Genomic DNA, 25,144 nt, shown 5'->3' with positions numbered 1-25,144 from the left:
AAAACACTGAACAATTGATTCTGTGATTTACAATTCTTACGGAAGTTGTTCCAGCATTCCACAAAAGATGATCACCTTGGTAAACAAATCCTCCACGTTACGAAATCTGTTTTCAAGTCTGCAGATTATTTTGTTTTGGGAATCACAAACCAAGTAACTCAGTGGTGGACGTCAGGCTTGAATATTTCAGCAGCACCCTGTGCAACACCTAAATTTGTGGTGCCCGCCTCTTGCCTTCTGATGCTCATCATTGTCACGCCACCCCCACCCCCCGCAGCACCCTCTCCGCTGGGCACCCAGTGCGAGTGAACCAGTTGCACTCCCCTAAATCCGACCTTCTTTGAAATCAGAAAGAAAAAGCAGAAAATGTGAGTCGCATCCAGTGACCGTTAAAGCCTGCCCACTGAAACTAAAGGACATAGCTAACTTAAGTCCATGATTTTCAAGGGGTCTGCTGTGAGGACAATTTAGTTTTCTGTTAGAAGGAGGGATTTAGTGCAAAGTGTACATTCCTCTGCTTGTATGCAGTCTAACTAAAGAGCGCAAGGCATTTCTAAAGCGCGTTTTCCTGTCCTTAGGTGTCGTGTTGGGAGGCAGCGGCGACAGGTCGATCCGTTTCCGGCCCACTTTGGTCTTCCGCGACCACCACGCACACCTCTTCCTGAACATCTTCAGCGACATCTTGGCAGACTTCAAGTAGCCGAGTCTTACCTTGCACTGAGAGAGCCCAAATCCTATAAGAGTCTGAGAATAGTTTATTTAAAATCATAAACGTATATATAAATATATATATATATATATATATTTTCACTAATAGGAAAAACCGAATTCATAAAGTTGGGGGGGGTGTTTGTTTTTTCAAACGTTTGTTTTATTTTTCCATGCTTATCACCAATTCGAGCTGCTTCCGACTCAAAACTCTGGACACCCTCTGGTGCTTTTGAAATTCCTTGCAAGTATTCTGAGTTCTGGGCAGCCGACCTGTTCAGGATGGGGACTTAGAGTTGTTCATTATCTTGGTTAGGACACATGCTACATGTCTGGTGCATTTAGACTCCGAAGCGGGATTCCTGAGAGCTTCTCAGGGTTTATAACAACAATTTTCCTGCCCTTAAGGTGGCAGTGAGACTTTTGAAAAGGCCCACCTACTGCCACTGATCCAGAGCTCTGTATACATACCAGTGCAGATGGGAGCAGCTATTCATGCACACCCCAGAGCCCCCAGACCCACAAATAATCACTGACTGGAGCCAACTGTGTTTGTATTCAAGCAATTGAATCATTTCCCCCTCTTATATATATAAACTTTTTTTCTTTCCTTGCATATATGTCCCGTTTTTCTTCTACTGTGCTACCAAAGGTGGTATCTGCCAGGTTCCCAGGACATCTCCCATCCAAGCACTGACTGGACTCGGACCTGCTTAGCTTCAGCTTGCATGCCTTTGGACTCAGACCCTGGGTCCGAGTTTCCTCTTGAGTTTCCCCATTGCATTTCCCTATATGCAGGTAACCAGAGGCTTCATGCCAATTTGTGTTGGATGCAGTTTCCTAACCCTGTGTGGGTCTCTGCCCTTAAGCATTGTAGATGTTTGGGATCGCTACCCCAACCCTTTTAGTGGAGATGCCAAGCACTGAACTTGGGACCCCTGGCCAGTGAGCTCCTCCTTAATAAAGAGAGGTTCCTTTTTATACCCCACCACCACCACCACAATTCCTGTGCCAAATATCTCTGCCAGCACAGAACTCTCCTTCGCTGGAGGATTTTAAGCAGAGTTTGGATGGCCATCTGTCAGAGATTCTTTAGCTATGATTCCTGCATTGCAGGGGGTTGGACTAGATGGCCCTTGCGGGTCACTTCCAACTCTGGAATTCTGTGATTGTACTAAAGTCACATTGGTGAGACTAAATCATGTAGATGGTACTTCCGAAGGCAAACATCTGGCTTGGTGCAAAGGGTCCCGATTTGCATATTTAGAAAAGCACAATGAACAACCCTGTTGCAAAGGTGCAGAAAGGCGGCACCCCTCTTCTGTCGGAACCAGAATACTAATTTCTCTTAGCAATGCCTAGCCTTTTGCAGATGAAACATGTCCTCCTGTGTTAACTGGTGAACACACCAGCTCATTTAACGTGGGGCAGTTCTTGACGACCTTCCCATTTTACAATCCCAGGCAGGCAGCAAAAGCAAATGGTCTGCCGTGCCATCCCAGACCTGCAGCTGCAAGTGGCTGGACTGTGTTTTAGCCTTGAAGCATTGCCACTTGGCCTCAAATATCTTCCATGCTGGGGCGATATGTTGCACACAGATGTCCTCCTGCCAATTTTGGTGTCCAGAGAGAGAAAGAGGGAGAGAAGCAGCGGAGTTTGTGAGTGTGGGTTTTGAAGTTGTTTTTTTTAACAAGGTTGTCTGCTAAGCAGAAAGTGTGGACTTTTGTATGGATTGGGAAGAAGATGATATGTTTTAAGGAAAGTTTTACACACACACACACCACCACCACCACCAAATAATTTTCAAACAATAACTTCTTCAGCACTTTTAACGCTGATTTTAAGTTTCTAGACTTTGTGGTTGTAATACACAAGCATGTGGCTTGCTTGTACAAGACTGGGCCAAACTCCCATGTGCTGTGCCTTTATTCCGCCCCGCCCCACATCCCCTCCCACCATGCATACCCTTCTCATAAATGGAGTTCTTTATAGGATGAAGAGACAGCGAAATTCACCCTCCTCTACTCAAAATGCTCTGTCACAACTCCTACCTTGCTGTCCCTGTCACTCAGTACTGCCTGAAAAGGGGGGGGGGAGAGAAACATGTGATCAACAGAAAGGGGGTCTTCTGTATGCACCCCCCCCCAAAAAAAAACATCCTGTGCTATGTCTCCTATCTCCCTTTCAAGACAACATCAGCAGCAGGACCTGCTCTGCCATTAAGCAGAGGATGAAGAAGCCATTTCTGGCAGCTGGTTCCGTGTGTCCTCAAAAATCAGCATTCAGGACTGCTTAATTCATTACTGCCAAGAGTGGGGAGAGGGGGCTGTGTGTCTCAGGTGCCAAAATAACTTGTCTGGCAAGGGGTTTCAGGCATGGAGGGTTCCCTAGTCCTACCTGGATCTTCTGCATGCCAAGCAGATGCTCCGCCGCTGGGTGATGGCCCTTCCTTTTAGGAACATAGAAAGCTACTTTATGTTGAGTCAGACCATTGATCCACCTAACCCAGTATTGTCTACTACACTGACCAGCAGGGGCTTTTAAGGATTTTGGGTATGGGGTCTCTCCCAGCCCTGCTTGGAGATGCTGGGTGTTGAACCTGAAATGCTCGACCACCAGAGACGGGAAATAGCAAGCAGTGGGGGTTATCCCACTCCCTGGGAATCTTTGACTAAGAAGTGTCTAGTCCTTGTGGTTATGATACTTGGAAGCACTTGGGCAATGACTTCTAAAATCTGAGGTTTTAGTCAGGAAGCTGGCTGAACGAGATTTGCAGGGGTTGAGGGAGGGGCTTCAGATCCTTGCCCCCTCTCCCTCCCTCATCCCTCACCCGCCATGATAAGCAAATCTGGAAGAGCAAAATTATAGCAATGCTGAACAATCTATGCAAAGAATAGAGACCACTGCATGATTTATGCAATCACAAAACCGCCAGGACCTTTTCAGTAAGGGGCGTAGGAAGAAGCAAGTGGAGCCTTCATTGGCCGCTTTCTTGTCACCTGACCTGTGGATAGCTGCATTGCCACTCTTTGTCCATTTGCAGTGGGGGCGCTGTAGGGCAGCAGGTCTCCCACTGGTCAAACTGCCGCAATTCCACAGCAGGGCGCCTGCACTTGACTGCCGGAATCCCCAGTTCAAGACTCCCCTGGCACCTTATAATAGCAGTATCGTACAGGTCTGTATCCTTGGGTACCTGGTAGCTAAATAGCTCCAGTAATCCTGAGTGCTCCGAGTCGTTAGTTCAACAGGCTAATTGCTTCTTCCTCACATTTCATTTTATACTGCCCCTGCCTTTGATGCTACTCTTAACGTCCAAAGAACTCCCTTACCTATGGGGATAGGAACGTATACACCTAAAGGTTCCAGGCCTCTTGGTGCATAAGAAAGCAAGCTTATCTCGCTGCTTGCGACACTTGGCATTTCAAAAAGTAGTTGGGGTGGGGGGTGGGGGGTACTGAACTACTTAACGCTCCTGCCCTTGGGAGACTGGATTTCTTCTGCATGTTTTTCCAGACATTTCCTCGCAAGCATCCATGCATCAAAGTTTAATCTCTGCCGCATCTTTAGCAGGTTGGAGACCTTTGGGAAAGAAGCCAGACTCCATTGCCAGTAGCAGGGAATCAAGAGTCCTTCAGCACATCGACGCAATTGATGTTGTAGGCATCTGTAGTGAGTCTTGTACTTTAGCTGTGATTCCTGCATTGCAGGGGGTTGGACTAGATGACCCTGGGGGGTCCCTCCCTCCTGACGGAATCCCAAGATCTAGTAACCTGCACATTTGCCACATTCTTGTTTTATTGTTCATAAAATAACTTCTCCACCTGTCGCATTTCTTCCTTTAAAGTACGGTAATTTTTTTAATGGAACACTGTTAACTGTGAACACGTGTGCACAACCTAACCATGGTTCTCAGACCATGGTGGATGCTTTAACCTAGGGAAGCTCTATAGTGTTAACAGTCATCCTTTTTTTTTAAAAAAAAGAAAGTAATAATCTTTGTTTACAGCCTCTCTGTTAACTGTGCCAAATTCATGCGTGAGCCAGTACCTAACTTGATGTAGCCAGTTACCATGTCGCACAGATCCATGAAATAACGTTTCCTGTGTTAATCAGTATTCTTAAAATAAAATATTTATAACTGAAATCTTACGGGAGTAGAGGTGTTCTTTTAAAACAGGGGAAGGAGACATTTGGGACGTACGAGTTTGAGGTGGGGGGGGGGCGACAACACGCCAGTGAGGGGCGGGGGCAGAGGTAAAAGATTAGAACGTTTATAAAACACAATAAAAAAAATTCCTTCAGTAGCACCTTAAAGACCAACTAAGTTTTTATTTTGGTATGAGCTTTCGTGTGCATGCACACTTCTTCAGATACAGTGAAATGGAAGTTTCCAGGCACTTATGTAGAGAAGGGGTGGGGAGGGGTGGGGATGGGGAGGGGGGATCACTCAGAAGGGTGGTGGAAATGGGTGATTGACTGACTGATAGCTGTTGATGACCGCAAACGACTGCAAATGGTTTTGCATGAAAAAGCAAGGGTTGAGATGGCTGAAGATCGCTTATCATGTATAATGAGATAAGAACCCGATATCTCTGTTCAAACCAGGTCCCTCCATGGTTTTGAGCTTGGTGATAAGTTGCAATTCAGCAACTTCTCTTTCCAGTCTATTTCTGAAATTCTTTTGTAGTAAGACAGCTACTTTGAGATCTCGTATAGAATGTCCTGGGAGATTGAAGTGTTCTCCTACTGGTTTTTCTGTCTTCTGGTTCCTGATGTCAGATTTATGTCCATTTATCCTTTGGCGTAGGGTTTGGCCTGTTTGTCCAATATAGAGAGCTGAAGGGCACTGTTGGCATTTGATGGCATACACAATGTTAGAGGATGAGCAATTAAATAGTCCTGAGATGGTATGTTGGATGTTGTTGGGGCCAGTAATGGTGTTGTCTGGGTGTATGTGGCAGCAAAGTTGGCATCTGGGTTTATTGCAGGCTCTGGTACCAGTGTCCATGTTAAGTCTGGTGGTTGTATTATTGTGGGTGAGGAGTTGTTTAAGATTGGGTGGCTGTCTGTAGGCAATGAAAGGTCTTCCTCCCAGAGCTTGAGAAAGGGAGCGGTCATTGTCCAGGAGAGGCTGTAGATCTCTGATGATGCGTTGTACTGTTTTAGCTTGGGAGCTGTATGTGATGACTAGTGGTGTTCTGTTATTTTCTTTTTTGGGTCTGTCTTGCAGCAGGTTCTCTCTAGGTATCTGTCTGGCTCTGTTGATCTGTTGTTTAACTTCATCAGGTGGATATTTTAGTTCTAAAAAGGTTTGCTGTAGATCTCTTAGGTGAGATTCTCTGTCTGTAGAGTTGGAACAGATGCGGTTGTAACGTAAGGCCTGGCTGTATACGATGGATTGTTTGGTATGTTTGGGATGGTAGCTAGAAGCATGTAGATATGTTTGTCGGTCAGTTGGTTTTCTGTATAAGGTGGTGTCTATACGTCCATCCTGTATTTTTATAGTAGTGTCCAAAAAATGTATTTCTTGCATAGATTGGTTCATTGTTAGGTTGATGGTGGGGTGAAAGTCATTGAATGTCTGGTGGAAGGTTTCCAGGGTCTGTTGTCAATTGCAACTTATCACCAAGCTCAAAACCATGGAGGGACCTGGTTTGAACAGAGATATCGGGTTCTTATCTCATTATACATGATAAGCGATCTTCAGCCATCTCAACCCTTGCTTTTTCATGCAAAACCATTTGCAGTCGTTTGCGGTCATCAACAGCTATCAGTCAGTCAATCACCCATTTCCACCACCCTTCTGAGTGATCCCCCCTCCCCATCCCCACCCCTCCCCACCCCTTCTCTACATAAGTGCCTGGAAACTTCCATTTCACTGTATCTGAAGAAGTGTGCATGCACACGAAAGCTCATACCAAAATAAAAACTTAGTTGGTCTTTAAGGTGCTACTGAAGGAATTTTTTTTATTTTACTTCGATCCAGACCAACACGGCTACCTACCTGTAACCTGTATAAAACACAAGTTCGTAAAATCCTGCATGGTACAGAGAAAGTGGATTGAGAAAGGTTTTCTTCCTATCTTGTACGGTAACACTAGAACTTGTGGACGTTCAACGAAGGTTGGAAGGTTCAGGATAAGATAAAGTTCTTCATGCAGCACATTGTTAAACTGTTTAACTCACTCCCACAGGAGGCAGCGGTGGCTTTGTAAGAGGATTGGACAAATTCACAGGGAGGAGGCTATGCATAACTACTTGCCATGAAGGCTATTATGTACCTGCACAGTCAAGAGGCAGTAATGCTTCTGAATGCCCGTTGCTGGAAACTGCAGGAAGGGAGAGGGCTCCTGGGCTGGGGTCCTGCTTGCAGGCTTCCCATGGGGCATTTGGTTGGCCACAGTGAGCAGAGGATGCTGAGCTAGATGGGCCATTGTCTTGATCCAGCAGAACTCCTCTTATGTTCTTAAGTGGGCAGAACAATGAATGTAAAGGTTAACCTCATAGGGTAGGGTTTTTTAATACACACCTATCTAACTAACGAAGCAGCATGATCAGAGCTCAAGGAAACATGCGACTGGGGCAAAAACACTCAAGGCAAGTGCAAAGGAAAGGAAAGCCCAGAGGGGCCGACGGGGCATGGGGCTCATGTGAATATGTAGTCATGCAAGAGCTTGGGACTAGAGATTCAACCTCTACTCTCTGTTGGATGTGAGTGAGTCTCTCTGTCTGGCACATATGCACATTCATGCTCTCCACAGAACTATTCACAGCTGATGGCTTTTGTTGAGAACTGGCCAGAGCTCACTCGGGTTGGATTGGGGCTTGATCCTGCATCCCGATTCAAAATCCAAATGCAGTGGTACCTCTACTTACGAATAACTCTACTTACGAATGTTTCTACTTACGAATGGAGCTCCGTCCGCCATCTTGGATGCGGTTTAGATAGGATTTTTTCTACTTACGAATTTTTAGATAGGGTTGCTTCGACTTATGAATTATTTTTTCATAATGCATTCCTATGGGATTCGACTTACAATTTTTTTTCGACTTAGGAATGTGCGTTCGGAACGCATTAAATTCGTAAGTAGAGGTACCACTGTGTATCTAAACAGATGAAAACCTGCTCCTCGATCTTGGGTAACATCGCCCCAAAATTGATTACGATATCTGAAGAAGTGTCCGAATGCATAGCGAGCATGTAACTTTCCAAAACATGCATTTATTTAGTTAATAAATCCAGAAGATTTTCCCCAAACCCCTGGAGAAGTAGCATCTACGGTGGGGCGTGAGAATCACCCAAAATTGCTCCCATTTTGCACTGCTGGAAGCATTGCCGTCGGCTGACCAGCGCCACTTGAAGCAAACCAACATGGTGACCGCAAAATATTTCGAACTAGGAAGAAATTGTCCCAAGGCTCCCGATTGCTCCCGAGGTCACCCAAGCCCTCCAAACACTTTGACAAATGCCTCCTTGTCCATGACCTGCCCATAGCGCAGACTAAAATACAGGACGTTATCTTGGTCGTACCGCCTGAGCGGTAGCAACAGCTCGCTGGGGTCTTCGCCGATGTCCCCCAGAGTCATCACGGTGGCGACCGGGCAGTAGATGTCCCTCCTCTTCCCCCAGAAGGTCAAGTGAGCCACTTTCAACAGGGTGCCGTCTTCGCTCAGGTACATCATGCCAACGATGCGCCGGAGGTAGAAGCTCATGCCGTAGAGCATCGCAGCGGCAAAGCAAGCAATCCCTGTACAGTAAAGGCACTGTCCCACAGAAACTTGGTTCTGCCAATAAAGAACCCAGATCGGCGGGAGAATCACGGTGGTCAGGCCTGTCTGCAGCAGCTTCACCCTTGAAAGGATTCTGCAGTACTTGATCCATGGAAACCTGTAAATCAGCTTATACTGATGGGTGCTTTCCAAGTCGGGCGTCTGCTCCAGGGCACGTTGAGAAGGGGCTAAGGTGCCCAGCCATCTGGGTCGTGCCAGCTGACTGCCAGGATCTTGTTGACTGCATGGTTTGAGCACCCCAGGAACTCCAAAGGGACGGGAAGAGGCTGGGAAGCCCTTCTGCCATCGCAGAGGAACTTGGTTTTCCAGACACCTTCCGCAGGGTGCGAGGAAGGGCAGGTCAACGCAAGCGGTGAGGATCCTAGCCTGAAAGACAGTTCCATGAGATATCACTGGGGCGGGAGTCGTTTTTCACAAAGAGGACCACATTCTCTTTTGGGTGGCCACCTGGGGGCCACATGCAAAAGTGGGTGGAACAACAGATGTAAATTTTACCAACTTACACTCACACACATCTCTATTCTTCAATCACGCAAGCAAGAGGGTAACAGGGATCCCAACCAGCCAAGAACATTCAAGGAAGGTGTGAAGCAAGGCTGGAGAAGGGTGTGGATTGTGGGAGTCCCAAGGGCCAGGCAGAAAGGCCTGGAGGGCCATATGTCCTCCCAACCTCTCGCCTGGGCCTGAGTTTCCCTATCCCTCAAGAGATTATAACATGTGGACCCGCCAACATCAGAGATGCATGCAACCGCTAATGTTTCGCTCAGGACAACTTTATTATTTACACTGATTGATTTATTCTGAGAACTCAGAGAAACACACACACACCCTGCCAAAGCCAGGCTGGCCAGATTTTTCTGGGATGTTTTGTGCAACCCTCAGGACCATGGGGCTTGATTTGCTTGTGCAAGCTACCTGGAAAACGGCTTCTGTAGCAAATGGTTAAATCTCTGCTCATTCATTCCACTTGCAGGAAGGATCTGAACCCAATGGTCCTGTTCAGCATGGTCACATCAAACGATAGTTTAGCATGATAAAATAAGCAGGAACCACAATGAGTCTCCGGTTCTTGTGCACCAGACTCCCCTCCCCTCCTCCCACAGTGTCAAACATTCAGAGGCTTTCACTTCAGCTGGCTGTACAGACCTGAAACTGTAGTTAATTTAACTATGGTTTGAAGCTGGCCTGTTTGAAACTACCCATATTTAACGCTAACTGCAGTTGATCTGACTGGACAAAGTTCCATACTCCTCTACACTTTCATTTATTTGTCTTATTACTACATTCATGTCTCCCCTATCCCCCCCCAAGGAATTCAAAGGGGCATAGCTGGTTCTCCTCCTCCCCACTTTCATTCCCAGAACAACCCTGCGAGGTAACTCAGGTAGACAGTGGCTCAGGGGCACCCAGTAGCTGAGTGGGCATTTGAACCCAGGTCTCCCAGAACCTAGTGTGACACTAACCTAGGAGCAGCCAGCACAGTACCCTCTATGGCGTTTTTTTCCTCTCTTTTTTGCACTCCCATGAGCCCCAGCCAGCTGATGTGTAGTCCAGCAAGATCTGAAGAGCGTCACGTTGGCTGACCTTGCTCTAACCACTACACCACGCTGCCTGATGCACCCCCCAACACCACAGACCAGCTTCCACCCAGCTCAGCTCCTTTGCAAGGCTCTTTGCTTGCCATTTGGGAAGCAACCCAAAGGGGAACCCAGAGCACCGCTTTACCATGAGGGCAGCTCCTGCAGCTCCTGAATGGGGCACTTCTTACACCACAAACACCTTCAACATGACCAAGGACTTGCCATCCGCCTTCAGATGCGGAGACCGCTTGGGCGGCGCGCTGCCTGCTGGGGGAAATGCACGTGAGCTCTGTCAGCTGCTGCGTGGCATGCCGGGAATTGTAGTGCCTGACTCCTTACCCTAGTGTGGAGAGGTAGAGCAGCACAGGGCACTGTTGATACGTGGAACTTCCTGGTTCCTAGTTTAGACCCTGGGTGGTTTTGGCGGGTGCTTGCTGTTTTGTTCTCTCATATTTTAGAATCTATTATTTACTATCCCGTTTCCCCCACCCCAATGTTATATATTGTTTTGCATGCTGTTAGAAACATTATAAAGCATTCCCCCCTGGAATATATACATATATAATCTTGTTATTATAAATATTATTATTTATTACGTATAATATTAGATAGATAGATAGATAGATAGATAGATAGATAGATAGATAGATAGATAGATAGATAGATAGATAGATAGATAGATAGATAGATAGATAGATAGTTTTCCTTCCAAGGGTGGAAATGAGACTTCCGCCCCGCATATTGTAACAGTCGAATAGTAACCGGAAGTGTTTATTGGCTACTGTATGTACTCTAGGCTCCCTTTTCAGTCTTCCGCAGGGCATGTCGGGGAAGCGCATGCGTATACGTCAACCCGCCCTCTGTGCGGCATGCTGGGAGTTGTAGTCTTCTTTCTAACCCAGGAGGAAGCGAAGCGCCTCTCAGCCGGCCACCTCATCGCTAGGGCAGGCAGGGGCGGCGGGTGACACTCCCGAGTGACCATGGAGGAGGTGGGCCGCGGGCGGACGCTTTGCCTCTTCGACGTGGACGGCACCCTGACCGCGCCTCGCCAGGTGGGAGCCTGCCGACTCCACTCTTGAACATGCCTCTGGGCATGTGCAGAGTGCTTTTAACCCCTCCGTTTAGCCTACAGCTCGAGGGAAGGTGGGAGGTGAAGTGCGGGGCTTTTCATAGCTAAAATAAGTAACAGTGAAAAATGAAAACGCAAACCTTGCTCTTTGCTCTTACAAATTATGAAATTATTATTTCGCCATTGGTGTATTAATATTAAAATGCAATATGTAGTAAAAGGATCCAAATTAGAAGGCAAATTTCTGCTGCTGCGGGAGCAGCAGCCTCATTCATTGTAATTATCTACTGTTCCTTGTTAGAAGTTCAACATATTCTGCTTCTGGTTTCCAGAATGCAGCTTGTTAATTTGGGAGCTTATTAAGCAGCTTAATATGAATTCATAATGAATCACAACAAGTTCAACAACAAATAAAATGTTGATCCGTCCCTTCTCTCTGGATCTAGAAAGTCACCCCAGAGATGGCGAATTTTCTGCAGGCCTTGCGGAAGAAGGTGAAGGTCGGAGTTGTGGGCGGCTCAGACTTCGAAAAGATTCAAGAGCAACTGGGAGACGATGGTATGAATAGAGCACAAGGAAATTGAGAAAGGAATTGCTTGAGTACAGCAGTGTTTCTCAACCACTGTTCCGCGGCACACTAGTGTGCCGCGAGACGCTGGCTGGTGTGCCGCGACGTGCGGCGACGAGAAGGGCGATTTGCATTGTCACATGCCTGGCGGCCACCAATAAACAACACTGACCCATCGGAAAGCAATATTTCTCCTCCTCTTTCCCAAAGCTCAGTGCAAACGAGCCTGGCGGCCGCCAATACACAACACTGACCCACCGGAAAGCAATATTTGGCAAGTGTTTCTTACAGTCATAATTATAATATAGGGCGGCACAGAGTTAAATTTTTTAACTTTTTTAATGGTGGTGTGCCTCGTGATTTTTTTCACGGAACAAGTGTGCTATGGCCCAAAAAAGATTGAGAAACACTGGAGTACAGGATAGGGGACTTTTTATCAGCCTAAGTGCCGCATTCCCTCATGGACAACTTTCCAGGGGCCACATTTCAGTGGAAGGCAGGGCTAGAGACAAAAGGTGGGTGGAACAACATGACTTTGACCTTTGAACAGTAGCCAGCAGTCCAACCATACAACAATTCATATTTCTGCATGGACACACACCCTTCTTCATCCAGGCAATTGAGACCAGAGTTTTCAAGGACACATTCTAGCTACGCGAAAGTACCTGAACTGGGGAAAGAGACCGAGAGAGTGCTGGGGGGCCACATGCAGCCCCTGAGTCTGAGGTTCCCCACTCCTGGTTGAACGGGAAAGTGCTGGTGGTTTTAAGCGTTGCAGCTTTCCTCTTCACTTGGCACCCTGCCTGATCAAACTAATTTACTCTGAAGCAACTTTCCTCACATATTATTTGTGCTCATAAAGCATGGCCAAGGACTTGCCATCTGGCAATGCTCTCTATTTTCAGCCGTGTGTAAACTGCTCTTAGTTAGGCTGAAAGGGGTTCAGGCTGGGTATCCTTGTGAATGAAAGCTTGGCTTCAGACAAAATCTTAGAGCATAGGATCTGCCTGCAAGTTGCTAGCCTGGTAGCTTAATAGCAATTCCATGTTTGGATGGCGTGAACATTGTTGGTAGCATAAGAAGCTGGCTTATTCCAAGTCTGACCACTAGGCCATCCAGCTCAGTATTGTCCACACTGAGCGGCAGTGCCTCTCCAGAGTTTCAGGCAGGGTCCCCTTCCCTGGAGAGCCTTGGGATTGAACCCGGGACCTTCTGCATACAAAGCAGATGCTCTTTCATTAACCCATGGTCCTTCCCCATACCTGTGAGTTGGTTGTTGCTTACCCAACAGAGATGGGCTGTTAAATTCATGTTGCAGGTAATAAGATGTAATCTTTCATTCTTGTGTCCAGGATACAAGGGGGTTGGGGGAGGTATGTGAGAAAGAAATCTGGGACTTGTTGCACTACACAAGAATGACAGACCCCACAAGCCATCTCTGCATAGTTGTGTCCAAATTACATTACACGCAATCCCATGTTTGTGCATTACATTGGAATCACTGTTCAGTATTTGCTCTCATATACAGCAGGTACCAAAAATAATACAACAAAGGCATCTGCCTGACATCAATGAGCAAGGAGTTCCAAAGTGCAGGTGCTAAAATTATGACTAAATTGAGGCCAACCTATCCCCAATATGGGGGGGGGATCTTTTTAGAAGAGGTGCCTAAAATTTCTCTGATGATTCTGTTCTTTAACATTTGTTCTTCTTAGTGGTTGAAAAATTTGACTACGTATTCCCGGAAAACGGTCTCGTGGCATACAAAGATGGGAACCTCTTGAGTAAACAGGTGAGTTTGTGACTTGTGATTAGCTAAGAAGGTGGATAATTCCCTCCCTCCCTTCACTCGAAAATGGGGGCTGGGAGGTGCTCCGGCTTCTTGCAAAATAACACCACTGTCTTGTTTCTCATTGGCCCTGTTATGAGTACAATCCTTTGGCACACACCAAAATTTGGTAGTAGAGGGATTGATAGCTACTTACTCATGCTCAGAGACATTATGACACCAAATGCCAATTGCTGGGGGAGTTGCATTGGAGCAAGGCTTGTTGACTCTTAATGTCATCCAGTGTTGCCATGTGAAAATGGTATGTTAAGATCACCTTGGGGGGAATTCTACCACTTCAGAAAGCAGCCCTGAGGACCAGCTGTCTGGGCCATCGAGAGGGGGGCCTGGAACGAACGCAGAGATGCCTGCAAGAGACCCTTAGGAACATAGGAAGCTGCCTTCTACTGATTTGGTCCATCTAGCTCAGTATTGTCTATGCCAGGGTTTCCAAAACTTGAGACTACGACTCCCATCATCCCTGACCAATAGTCCTGGTAGCTAGGGGTGATGGGAGTTGAAGTCCAACAACAGCTGGAGACCCAAGTTTGGGAAACTGGTCTATGCTGACTGGCAGGGCTCTTCAGTTTCAGGCAGGAGTCTTGCCAAGCCCAAGCCCTGCCTGGAGGCTTCCAAGGGATTGAGTCTGGGACCTTCTGCATGCCAAGCAGATGCTTTGCCACTGAGCTCCGCCCCCCTTCCGGGTAATAGTGGAACTGAAGCCCGTCTTCTTATTCTTTTATATACTTCTTTGTGGAGACAACTCCCCTTTAGAAAACCCTTTTCCAGTCTACCTACCTAATCACTTCCTGTTCTGCTTTCCATGTAGAGTATTCAAGGCCAAATGGGTGAAGAGCTTCTTCAAGACTTGATCAACTATTGCCTGAGTTACATTGCGAAACTTAAACTGCCGAGGAAGAGGTGGGTGGTTCCAGCTTCTTCTGTAGCCTGAGTCGGATCGAGGGCCGTTAGACACCTCCCACGAAGTAGAGGTGGCAGAATTGCCGGCTATTATCCAACCTTAGTCATACTTGTTACAGGCCCATTGAAAGTAATTGATATGTCTAACTTACTCTGAGCAGAATTTAGATGCCTACAACCCTTTTAGTTTTTGAGGGTTACCACAAAAAGCTCATTAAAGGAACAACATTGACTATCAGTGGTCAACCAAACCATTAAGGTGTCAAGGAAATCATCTTATTAAAAAAATGCCAGGCTCTTTATATGGACAATTTCGAGCCACCATAGAAGCATTACCAGGCCTTAGTCACACATCAGACTTATGCTTCAGGTTACAATCCACTCCTCCCTTACCTGGGAAATAAATCCATTGAACTCAGAGAAGCTGCTGAGCAAACGTAATACAGATAAAGACTTTGTAATTCTCCAAAACCAGTTGAATAAACTTTCAAGTTTTGTTTTTCAAATAGTAGCCATATTGAACTACAGCCGTACCTTGGAAGTCAAACGGAAGCTCCTGCAGCCAATCGGAAGCTCCGTCAGATATTCGGCTTCCAAAAATAGTTTGCAAACCGGAACAGTCACTTCCGGGTTTGCGGTGTTCGGGAGCCAAAACATTTGAGAACTAAGCTGTTTGAAAACCAAGGTACGACTGTACTCTCCCCATTTTTCACATATCATTGACCTCTGAAAAATGCATTTTCTGTTTCTCTCCCATGTATCTTCCTCCTTCACTACAATGGGTGGGCTTGCATCCTAAAAAATAGTGCTGTGATACCCCATAATTGACCTCCCTCCTAGACGCTGGTCCAAAGAGCTTTGTTTGAGCCACAAGAGCCACAACGCGGGTGGCGCTGTGGTCTAAACCACAGAGCCTAGGGCTTGCCGATCAGAAGGTCGGCGGTTCAAATCCCCGCGATGGGGTGAGCTCCCGTTGCTCGGTCTCTGCTCCTGCCAAGCTAGCAGTTTGAAAGCACATCAAAGTGCCTGTAGGTAAATAGGTACCGCTCCGGCGGGAAGGTAAACGGCGTTTCCCTGTGCTGCTCTGGTTCGCCAGAAGCAGCTTAGTCATGCTGGCCACATGACCCGGAAGCTGTACGCCGGCTCCCTCAGCTAATAAAGCGAGATGAGCGCCGCAACCCCAGAGTCATCCACGACTGGACCTAATGGTCAGGGGTCCCTTTCCCTTTACCCCATAACTAATCTCCCTCCTAGACGCTGGTCCAAAGAGCTTTGTTTACTAGCCTAAGTCTGAGGCAGTAACATCTCACTGTGTCTCTTCTTAGGGGCACTTTCATTGAATTCCGAAATGGGATGCTGAACGTCTCTCCCGTGGGCAGAAACTGCAGCCAGAAGGAGCGGATTGAATTCTATGAGCTTGATAAGGCAAGTGCACTTTCCCCCCATGCTGTCTTAACATTTTGTTAGCAAGTCCCCTTTATGTCTAAGCTTCACGTCTCCTTCGACCATCATCAGTGGCACATAGCCAGGCCCTTTGTGTGCTCTGGTTCTGTGGCTGCAAGGCTTACATCTGCATGGGGAAAGGCTGCAGCTCAGGGGGAGAGCATCTGCTCTGCATGCAGATGGTCCCTTATTAAATCCCTGGCATCGCCAAGTAGAGACTGTAGGAATGAGGGTTGGCCAATGTGACACCCTCCAGATGTTGTTGGATTCCAGGTCCTGCATCATCAAAGCCATCGTGGTCAGGGATGATGGAATTTGTAGTCCAGCAACATCTGGAAGGCATCATCTTAGTGTAGGTCTACTCTAAGATTCTGGCACAGAAGTGAAAAAACATTGTGACCGCCCAGTTACGACTCTGAAGTAGTTGAGAATTAATACTATAAATGCATGGCACGACATAGGAGCATAGGAAACTGCCTTACATTGAGTCAGAGCATTGGTCCATGCTGCTCAGCATTGTCCATACTGACCGGCAGTGGTTCTCTGGGTAGAGATGTCTCTCAACCCTGCCTGGAGATGCTGGGGATTGAGAAACTGGGACCTTCCGCATGCAAAGCAGGTGACCTGTCACTGAGCTGTGAACCTTGAGCAACTGTAAAGACAATCAGCTTTTATCTTCCGGGGGTTTGCTAAGCGAGTCTTGTTGCATTTTAAAGATGAAACAAATCTGTTGTGGCGCAAGTGGATGCATGAAGTCGGTTTTACCATGCCCTTGACTTCTAATGCAATCATTCCTGGGTGGGATACAGTACTGTAGTTTTCCATTTGTGTTTACGGGGGGGGGGGAGAGAGAGAGAGAGAGAGAGAGAGAGAGAGAGAGAGAGACTGGTGCTTCTTGATGAGAAGATCCAAAAGAGCTGACAAAAATCCCCCAAACATACAGCAACGGAGGAGCAAGCTTCTGGAGTGTTTTAGTGTGCATGCTCAGTTTGCACAGAGGGCGATGGCAAGTCTCAGCATGTCTGCACGAAGAAGAGTGTGTGCCCTGGAAAGCATCTCAGAATCTTGCACAACTCCATCACTTTCTACAGCAGCTATGTTCTGCCTGTGGTGTCGGAAGTTGTATGCCTCTAAATACCAATTGCTCTGAATCACAAGAAGACTCCCGTTAAACTCAGGTCCTACTTACAGGCTTCCCATAGGCTTCCCTGACTGACCACTGTGAGGATAGGATGCTGGGCTGGAGGGGCCATTGACCATGGGCAAGGGCTTTTTTCATATTCGTACAATCTTCTGGCAGGGTCTCTGTGGCAGACTCATTGACATGCAACAGGTCCCCCCAATGCTAGAAAGCTTTGAAAATCATTGGTGTGGCAGAATCCTTATTTCTCATCAACGCTCTTTCCCGTTTTGTTTTTGTGAACAGAGGGAGCATATAAGAGATAAATTTGTCGCCGATTTACGACGAGACTTTGCAGGAAAAGGCCTCACATTCTCTATAGGTATTTAAACATAAAATGTCACTCCCCTAAATCATTTTTGTTTGTGCCAAAGCACAAGGATGAGTCTGGCCACTCAGGTGTTGCCCTCGGCTTGATTTATGACACGACTGGGAAAGGGAAAGGGAGAAACATTTGCCACTTGGTTTTCAGAGGTACTGGAAAACATAGGCTTGGGATAAGGGTGTCCACACCTTACATTCAGCAAGCACACAATCTGTGTACCTGCAAACTTCTACAGTTGTTTGCATGAAACGTTCAACAAGGGTACAGGCTGTGTGCCTGCAAGAGTTGAGCTGTACTACTCAACAAGTGTACACTCATTCACACAAATGCTTAGACCTGTGTTCAGTGTAATGTGTGAACAAGCCTAGAGAAACACCTGAATTACTATTGACGTAGTACTTCAATCCAGGAGCACAGGCAAAATATATTTTCGGCATGTTACTGGGACAAGAGGGATGCGGGTGGCGCTGTGGGTTAAACCACTGAGCCTAGGGCTTGCCGATCAGAAGGTCGGCAGTTCAAATCCCCGCGACGGGGTGAGCTCCCGTTGCTCGGTCCCAGCTCCTGCCAACCTAGCAATTCGAAAGCACGTCAAAATGCAAGTAGATAAATAGGTAACGCTCCAGCAGCGTTTCCGTGCACTGCTCTGGTTTGCCAGAAGCGGCTTAGTCATGCTGGCCACATGACCCAGAAGCTGTACGCCAGCTCCCTTGGCCAGTAAAGCGAGATGAGTGCTGCAACCCCAGAGTTGTCTGCGACTGGACCTAATGATTAGGGGTCCCTTTACCTTTTACTGGGACAAGAGTTAATTTCAGGTGTCTTGATATATTCCAACATCCTGTGTTTTCTGTTCTATTTAAGCATGAAACTTCTGTCCTCCCTTTTACCATAAATCCATTTACGGTAACTTTATGCTGATAGAGATAGCATCTTCCAAGGTGCTTCCTGCTCAGTAAACCTTCTTCTAGGTCATTTTTTTCTTTACACTGTACAAAACGTGCTGCTGCTGTTCTAACCTTTTGTAACATCTCTCCAACCAGGGGGCCAGATAAGTTTTGATGTGTTTCCAGACGGTTGGGATAAGCGATACTGTTTAGGAATTGTTTCCCAAGATGGCTTCAAAACAATTTATTTCTTTGGAGACAAAACAATGCCAGTAAGTGCTAGACTGGAACGTGCCAAGAAGTTTCAAATACACTATCGGGATAAGGATTCCTTGTGGAATTGAAATAGAAATTCATCTGCTACCCGCGTGAAATTGATATATAGATCAGGAAGGAGGCGTGTCTATGGCCCTCCAGACATTGCTGAACTCTAAGTCCCAGTCACCCTGGCCAGTGGTCAGGGACGATGAGACATAGTCCAGCAAAAATCTGGAGGGCTACAGGTTCTCCATCCCAGATAGATAACTACAGTCATACCTTGCAAGCCGAACGCCTTGCGAGTCGAACGTTTTGGCTTCTGAACACCGCAAACCCAGAGGTGAGTGTTCCGGTTTGCAAATGTTCTTTGGAAGCCGAACGTCCGACAGGACTTCCACGGCTTCCAATTGTATGCAGGAAGCTCCTGCAGCCAATCAGAAGCCGTGCCTTGGTTATCAAACGTTTTGGAAGTCGAACGGACTTCCGGAGCGGATTCCATTTGGCTTCCAAGGTATGACTGTTTTGCAAATTTAGCACATACCAAATCACAGTGAGTCACATTGCACTCATTATTGCACCAAGACAGTTACCTATTAAAATGGCTCATTTTCTTCCCCCACCCCCTTTTAACAATTTGACCTAGACCCAGTTTTCAGGGCAACTGCCCCCCCCCCCCCCGGCCAGCAGTACACAGAGCAGCACATAGTTCCCTATCTTTGAAGCTCCCATCTTTGAAGACCTCATCTCCATTGCACTATGCAGAAGGCAAGAAACGGCAAAGTTTCTTCCCTACCCTCCACTTTTCCTTCCCAAAATAGTCTCTCCTTCGTAGCCCCGGAGAAATTAAATACAGCTGTGTTGGCTGGGACTGATAGGAGTTGCAGTCAAAAATATCTGGAGAGCACCTAGTAGTTGGTGAAAGCTGCTATAGCTCCACAGTTACACTCACCTGAGGCTCCACAGCAGGTGCTTTAGCAACCCCTATGAAGTTCTGGGGGTGGGGTAGCTCTCGAGTGAGACTGAAAACTCCAAAGTGTAATTTGTGTGTGTGTGTGCGTCTTATTCGCAGGGTGGGAACGACTATGAAATTTACACAGACTCCAGAACCATCGGCCACAGTGTCACGTCGCCCGAGCAGACAAAACAGATATGTGAAGAGTTATTCTTCAACTAGATGCGCTTATTTTGTACGAAAAGGGAGCAGGTTAACTTCAGGACTAAAATTTGTAGAATAACTGCCTTGGGGTGAAGATCAGGATCAGGACTGTGGTGTGCAGGAAGTTTTTTTTTGGGGGGGGGATTTAACTCTCCTGTTGTCGTCATCCCGTCCCCGTCCCCCAAAGCGGCCGTTTGTCCAGAAAGGAAAGCGGCAATTATGAGGCGAATACAAGTTAGCTGCCTCCCTCCACGACAGCTATTTTAAAAATAGGGGAAATGGTCAGACCTGTTAAATGAATGATTTGCCTTTCATGTTGTGCCCAGTTTCTGTTTTGCATGATCACAGCTTGCCTTTCAGGCTGATTTCCTAGAGATTGAAAAGTTCTGCCGTAACAGAAATGTCAGAAGCGATTCCCGCCCCGCCTTCCAGACCAGATTCCTCGACACACACCGGGATCCCTTCCAAGCAACATGTGTGGATGGCTTCTTCTGCCAACACTGTTCTGTCCCCACTTTCATCTTTCTGGTTGCTGAGTAGCCCTGAAAAACAGGCCTCACGGTGGAAGCCTTGCAAGTAGATCACTACGTCCAGAAAGGATTTGCTTGTCCCAGTGACTTATTGAGACAGGCAGTTGCAGGGTGGTTTTAGGGTAGAGGTAAAATTCTGGCACAGGAGCCCATCCTTCTTCCACCACTGTTTTCTGCTGTTTCAGGGGTCTCTGGTTTGTTTCAGAATTTGTTGCCTCGGTAGGGTATGTTTGGAATTTAATGTACTGGAATGCAAAGGGATGGGAGATTCCCACTAATACCTCACACCTGGCTTTTTGGAATATGGTGCAGTTGCTAAGCCTGCCTTGGAATTTCTGTTAAAAGCTCATACTTCAAGTTGGACCGCCACATTAAAATCCTTATGCACAGGGAATAACGTTTTGTTTCTCCATATATCTCCCTCACTCCCAGAAAGAAAACCCTCTCATATTTACCAATAATGCCCAATTGCCTTTCTGTCATCAGCAAACTGGATTTGCCTGGCTAAGGAGCTTCGAACCTGTTCTTGAGAAGTAGTGTCGTACCTTGGTTGTCGAACACCTTAGTACTTGTACGTTTCGGCTCCTGAACGATTGAAACCCAGAAGTGAGTGTTCCGGTTTTCGGATGTTTTTGGGGAAGCCAAATGTCCAACAGGGCTTCCGATTGGCTGCAGGAAGCTCCTGCAGCCAATCAAAAGCTGCGCTTTGGTTTCAGAACGTTTTGGAAGTCGAATGGACTTCCGGAATGGATTCCATTCGACTTCCAAGGTACGACTGTCTTTTATAGTGAGTAAAGCCATTGTTACATCCAGCTCAGTATGGTCAGCATCGTTGACTTCTCAAAACCACAAGCAATTATGCAAATTAAATGTATTTGAATCATTTATCCTAATTAAAGAATTCATTTTTCCAAAAACAAAAAACAGCCCCACCCTGGCCACAGAATTTCAGTAGGTTTAGTGCAGGCACCCCCAAACTGCGGCCCTCCAGATGTTTTGGCCTACAACTCCCATGATCCCTAGCTAACAGGACCAGTGGTCAGGGAAGATGGGAATTGTAGTCCAAAACATCTGGAGGGCCAAAGTTTGCCTGGTTTAGTGCAAAAAACAAAACAAAAACCATGGCCAGATTCAGTCATATTAGTGCCAGAGCAGGAAATGAGTAGCTGAAATGTCCAAATTCAAGCCAGCATAGTCTCTGTAACAAAGTTTAAAAATGCACTGCAATTCCCTTTTATGGAAATTCCAGGAGCAGAAGGAAGAGAGGGGGACTGAACTTTCACAACTGGTTTCTTAAAAAAAAAAAATCCAGCTACTCAATGGAATGTATATCCAGTTGAACAAGAGTGAAATATTGTTGTAAAATAGAATGCGGAAGGGAAAATCATTCAGAAACTGATCTTTGCCACCATTTTTAAACACTACTTAGAGGAGACGTTACAAATCAATGAGCTTACTCACACCCAGGACAATTTCTTCAGACCAGCCGTGTGATGCAGCAGGGGGAAGGGGAGATTAATGCTATTCTAGGCTGCATCAACAGAAGTATAGTGTCCAGATCAAGGGAAGTAATAGTACCACTCTATTCTGCCTTGCTCAGACCCCACCTGGGGTCCCGTGTCCAGTTTTGGGTGCCACAGGTTAAGGAGGATATTGACAAGCTGGAAGGTGTGCAGAGGAGAGCAACCGAGGTGCTCATGGGTCAGGAAACCACGTGGTAATAAAAGCAATTGAGGGAGTTGGGTGTGTTTAACCTCCAGAAAAGAAGACTGAGAGGTGGTATGACAGTCATCCTGAAATATCTGAAGGGCTGTCACATGGAAGATGGAACAAGCTTGTTTTCTCCAGAGGGTAGGGATTCAAACTACTGTACAAGAAAGGAGATTCCGACTAAACATTAGGATCTTAGTTGACCACATAATTATTTTCTGCTTGTTGCAGCAGTTGCAATTTGTGCTGTATGATTTTTAATTATATTTTTATTGCTTTTTTATTCCTTAGATATTGTATTTTATTGTGTTACAGTTTGAATGATGTGGCATTCAAACTGTAAGACAATAAAATACAATCTAGGAAGCAATTAAAATCAATAAGAATTATTTAACGCAGTGAACCTTCCCTCTTCAACCATGAGCCTACAGACACACAAGACTACCTAAATCAGGCACCCCCAAACTTCGGCCCTCCAGATGTTTTGGACTACAATTCCCATCATCCCTGACCACTGGTCCTGTTAGCTAGGGATCATGGGAGTTGTAGGCCAAAACATCTGGAGGGCCGCAGTTTGGGGATGCCTGACCTAAATGAAGCTCATGGACAACATCTGGGAACCCCTGATGTAAAAGAGGATAAAGTCAGGTTACAGCTGAGATGGTACTGTGATCCTAAGCACATCTTTAGCCAGATCCTATAGCTCTTTACCCATGAAGCTGATGCTGCCTTACTTGGAAGCAAGCTTTGGTGCCGTGAAGTGGAAATTACGAAAGTGGCAATTAAAATTTCATCTTGCACAAACTCAGTCTGGGCCAAGCCACTTTTCCTCCTCCTCAGCCCAGACTCGCTCAACTAATGCATAATGTTAGTAACCTGCAGTCCCCTTGCAAGGCCGCATGAATGTAAAATAACTTGCCAGACATTTAAAACGCAATGTAAATGATTCATAGGAGCGGCGACGTCGACATCAGTGCGACAGAGGTTCTAATGAAACCGCTAAAGTTGCAGGCAGCGTGGCCTTGTCACAAGCAGATCTGTTTACCTGATCCCGTTGAAAACATAAGAGGCCAGTTCTATATCTAGCATGGCAAGAAAAACAAAAAACAGTCACAACGATAACAACTCCTGCGGTATCTCAATGTCCGGGGTTGCAGCGAATGAGAAGAGGATTTAATTTCCTCTTTCATGTCTGTCTGGCTTGGCAGTCTTGTGTCCCTCTCTGGTGTTAGCAGATAATAAGAAGAGGAGATTGAGCAATTCTGGTCTCTTGACAGTCCCTGCTTTAGAGGCAGTGTGTTGTAGTGGCTAGAATATTGGACTAGAGGCCAGAACGAATCGGATGATTACAGATGCCTTTCACACAATTCCAGAAGAGGAGATTCACTCCAAGCTTTTTATTTATTTCCCCAAAGATTTCCAGCTGTTAGGGAGTTTGAGAAGGGAACACAACACACACATGTACTGTTCAGAACATTTTCTACTAGGGGAAAAAAACCAACTAGATGGCATTGAAATAAAAATGAAATATGGTTTAGCTACAAACCTAGTTGGAGGCAGGAATTAGCTAGCTGTGCATTAAACACACACACATCACTAACTAAAAATAATATACTTTGCCAGCTGAAGAAATGCCCCAGAAGGGTTCAAACCAGTTCACGTGACATACAGGGGCTTGTTTCCCTCATACTAAGCCATGGTTTACTAAAACTGTTGTTTACCTGATCATCTGGACCCTGTTCAGTGGATTACCTATGGCTTCTTTACTGCCAACAAACCACAAGCTGAAGCCATGGTTTGTCACTGACTTACAACCTTTGGTTTGTTTTAACTGTGGCTTGGTGTCACAAAGAAAGCCAGCACCGTCCCCAAAGCAAGGTTTGGTTAGTCAAACAAACACTTGCCAAGCTACCAGAAAAGACCAGCTGGAAAAACAAACCACATTTTAGAGAAACAAACAATGGGTTTGTTTTACTATCCGTGGGACAAATCTGTAGTTTGTTAAGCAAACCATGGTTTGGTGTGAGTTGTGCAAATGGGGCCAAGGAGGACATAAAAATCAAGAGCTGGTTTTTTAAAAGAAAAAACCCTGAAAGCTCTCATCAACCCAAATTACGAGCTAACCACAGCAGACACTACTCTCGCATCTCAAATGTTTTATGTATGAAATGTTGAGGCAGGCTGTGCTTTTCTGCCAGGGGCCGGGGCATTGGCTTCTGTAGAAATCTCAGCACAAAATCAAAAGAAGGGAAAGGTGTTTCCTGCTGGGGCTTCGCCCAGGTGCTCCATTGAGGTTCCTTGGACCTAGAAACCCAGAGGGCACACCAAGAGAATCCCTATGTTTCTAGGAAAGTGGCTCCCACCAGCAAATGACTTCTACAATGACAGGCAAATTTCACAGTGCTGTTGCTCATTATACTGGTGAGACCCTGTGGTGTCAAGCAGAAAAGGTCTCCATGGGGTGATCTACCCAGGCAACGCTGGTATCCCTTGCCTTGCCATGCAGAGTCCCCACCAAAACAGAAAATTTACAGGCTCCAAGCCATGCTCCCCTTCACCTGGAGAGATGGCACCTGCGCCATTTTGTTATATTTTGGTTACGTATTTCTAAGGCCTTTGTGTATCTACACGTGCTGGTAAAAAGAAAAAAGAAAAAGCAAAGCCGTAACTAAATCCCGTCTTCCTGGTCAACTTAAGTGTTGTGCCGTTTGCGTTTTTTTAATTTTTTTGTATAAAAGCGGGGGCGTTACTCTGGCCACCTTTGGGCCCCCATTACAATGGTGTTTCCACCTCACTCAATACGCAGAAAACTCGTCTGTCAAGTCTCAAGTCAGTATCAGTTGTTGAACAATACCCAAAGTCCAGCATTTCCTCCGTCGGGGCGGCCTAGGAGTTGATCAGGTTTCCTGACCATGTCTCGTGCTTTATGCCCGGAGCAAGGTGAGTGATGACGACCTCCACGGCCTGGAGCTTCTCGTTCTTCGGAGGGATGGTGCACACCTTGTAGGTGACTTCATCCCCGGTCACCGGGACGTATTCTCCTTCAATGCTTTCAGAAGGCAGGGGGAGAAGATACAAAACAAAATAATTGAACCAAATGGTGATTCTCTAAGAAGCAAGGGGGCAGCAAGGGGGCTCTGGAGGCGTCAATGCCTACCAGACTATGACTGGATCAAGGCCATCCATTTGGTTT

The 25,144-nt window shown here is 46.4% G+C and overlaps 4 protein-coding genes across 5 annotated transcripts in view; 2 read left to right on the top strand and 2 right to left on the bottom strand.

Moving 5' to 3' along the window:
* ABAT (4-aminobutyrate aminotransferase) overlaps positions 1–4,852 on the top strand; it is a 49,694-nt gene extending 44,842 nt beyond the window's left edge. Inside the window, exon 16 of the mRNA XM_035131268.2 lies at positions 579–4,852. Within this exon, the coding sequence (XP_034987159.1) occupies positions 579–700 (122 nt within the window). The 3' untranslated portion in view covers positions 701–4,852. The remainder of the gene's footprint in view (positions 1–578) is intronic.
* Positions 4,853–6,554: 1,702 nt separating this feature from the next.
* TMEM186 (transmembrane protein 186) lies at positions 6,555–10,349 on the bottom strand. Its single transcript, XM_035131408.2, has 2 exons — positions 10,225–10,349; positions 6,555–8,865 (listed from the first exon to the last, which is right to left on the bottom strand). Exons 1-2 carry the CDS (start codon positions 10,225–10,227, stop codon positions 8,146–8,148), a joined length of 723 nt encoding a protein of 240 aa, XP_034987299.1. The 5' UTR covers positions 10,228–10,349; the 3' UTR covers positions 6,555–8,145.
* A 622-nt stretch (positions 10,350–10,971) lies between these two features.
* Positions 10,972–23,885, top strand: PMM2 (phosphomannomutase 2). The gene is made up of 8 exons (XM_035130959.2): positions 10,972–11,131; positions 11,595–11,706; positions 13,432–13,508; positions 14,374–14,465; positions 15,791–15,890; positions 17,335–17,410; positions 18,454–18,569; positions 19,625–23,885. Exons 1-8 carry the CDS (start codon positions 11,060–11,062, stop codon positions 19,727–19,729), a joined length of 750 nt encoding a protein of 249 aa, XP_034986850.1. The 5' UTR covers positions 10,972–11,059; the 3' UTR covers positions 19,730–23,885.
* CARHSP1 (calcium regulated heat stable protein 1) overlaps positions 23,319–25,144 on the bottom strand; it is a 23,298-nt gene continuing 21,472 nt past the window's right edge. For both annotated transcript variants that reach the window (XM_035130960.2, XM_035130961.1), the window contains exon 4: positions 23,319–25,000. In XM_035130960.2, coding sequence (XP_034986851.1) covers positions 24,838–25,000 — 163 coding nt within the window. In that variant the 3' untranslated portion in view covers positions 23,319–24,837. The remainder of the gene's footprint in view (positions 25,001–25,144) is intronic.

This window comes from Zootoca vivipara, chromosome 14, assembly GCF_963506605.1.
Source record: "Zootoca vivipara chromosome 14, rZooViv1.1, whole genome shotgun sequence".
Lineage (NCBI taxonomy): Eukaryota > Metazoa > Chordata > Lepidosauria > Squamata > Lacertidae > Zootoca > Zootoca vivipara.
This window is presented reverse-complemented; position numbering and strand designations above follow the sequence as displayed.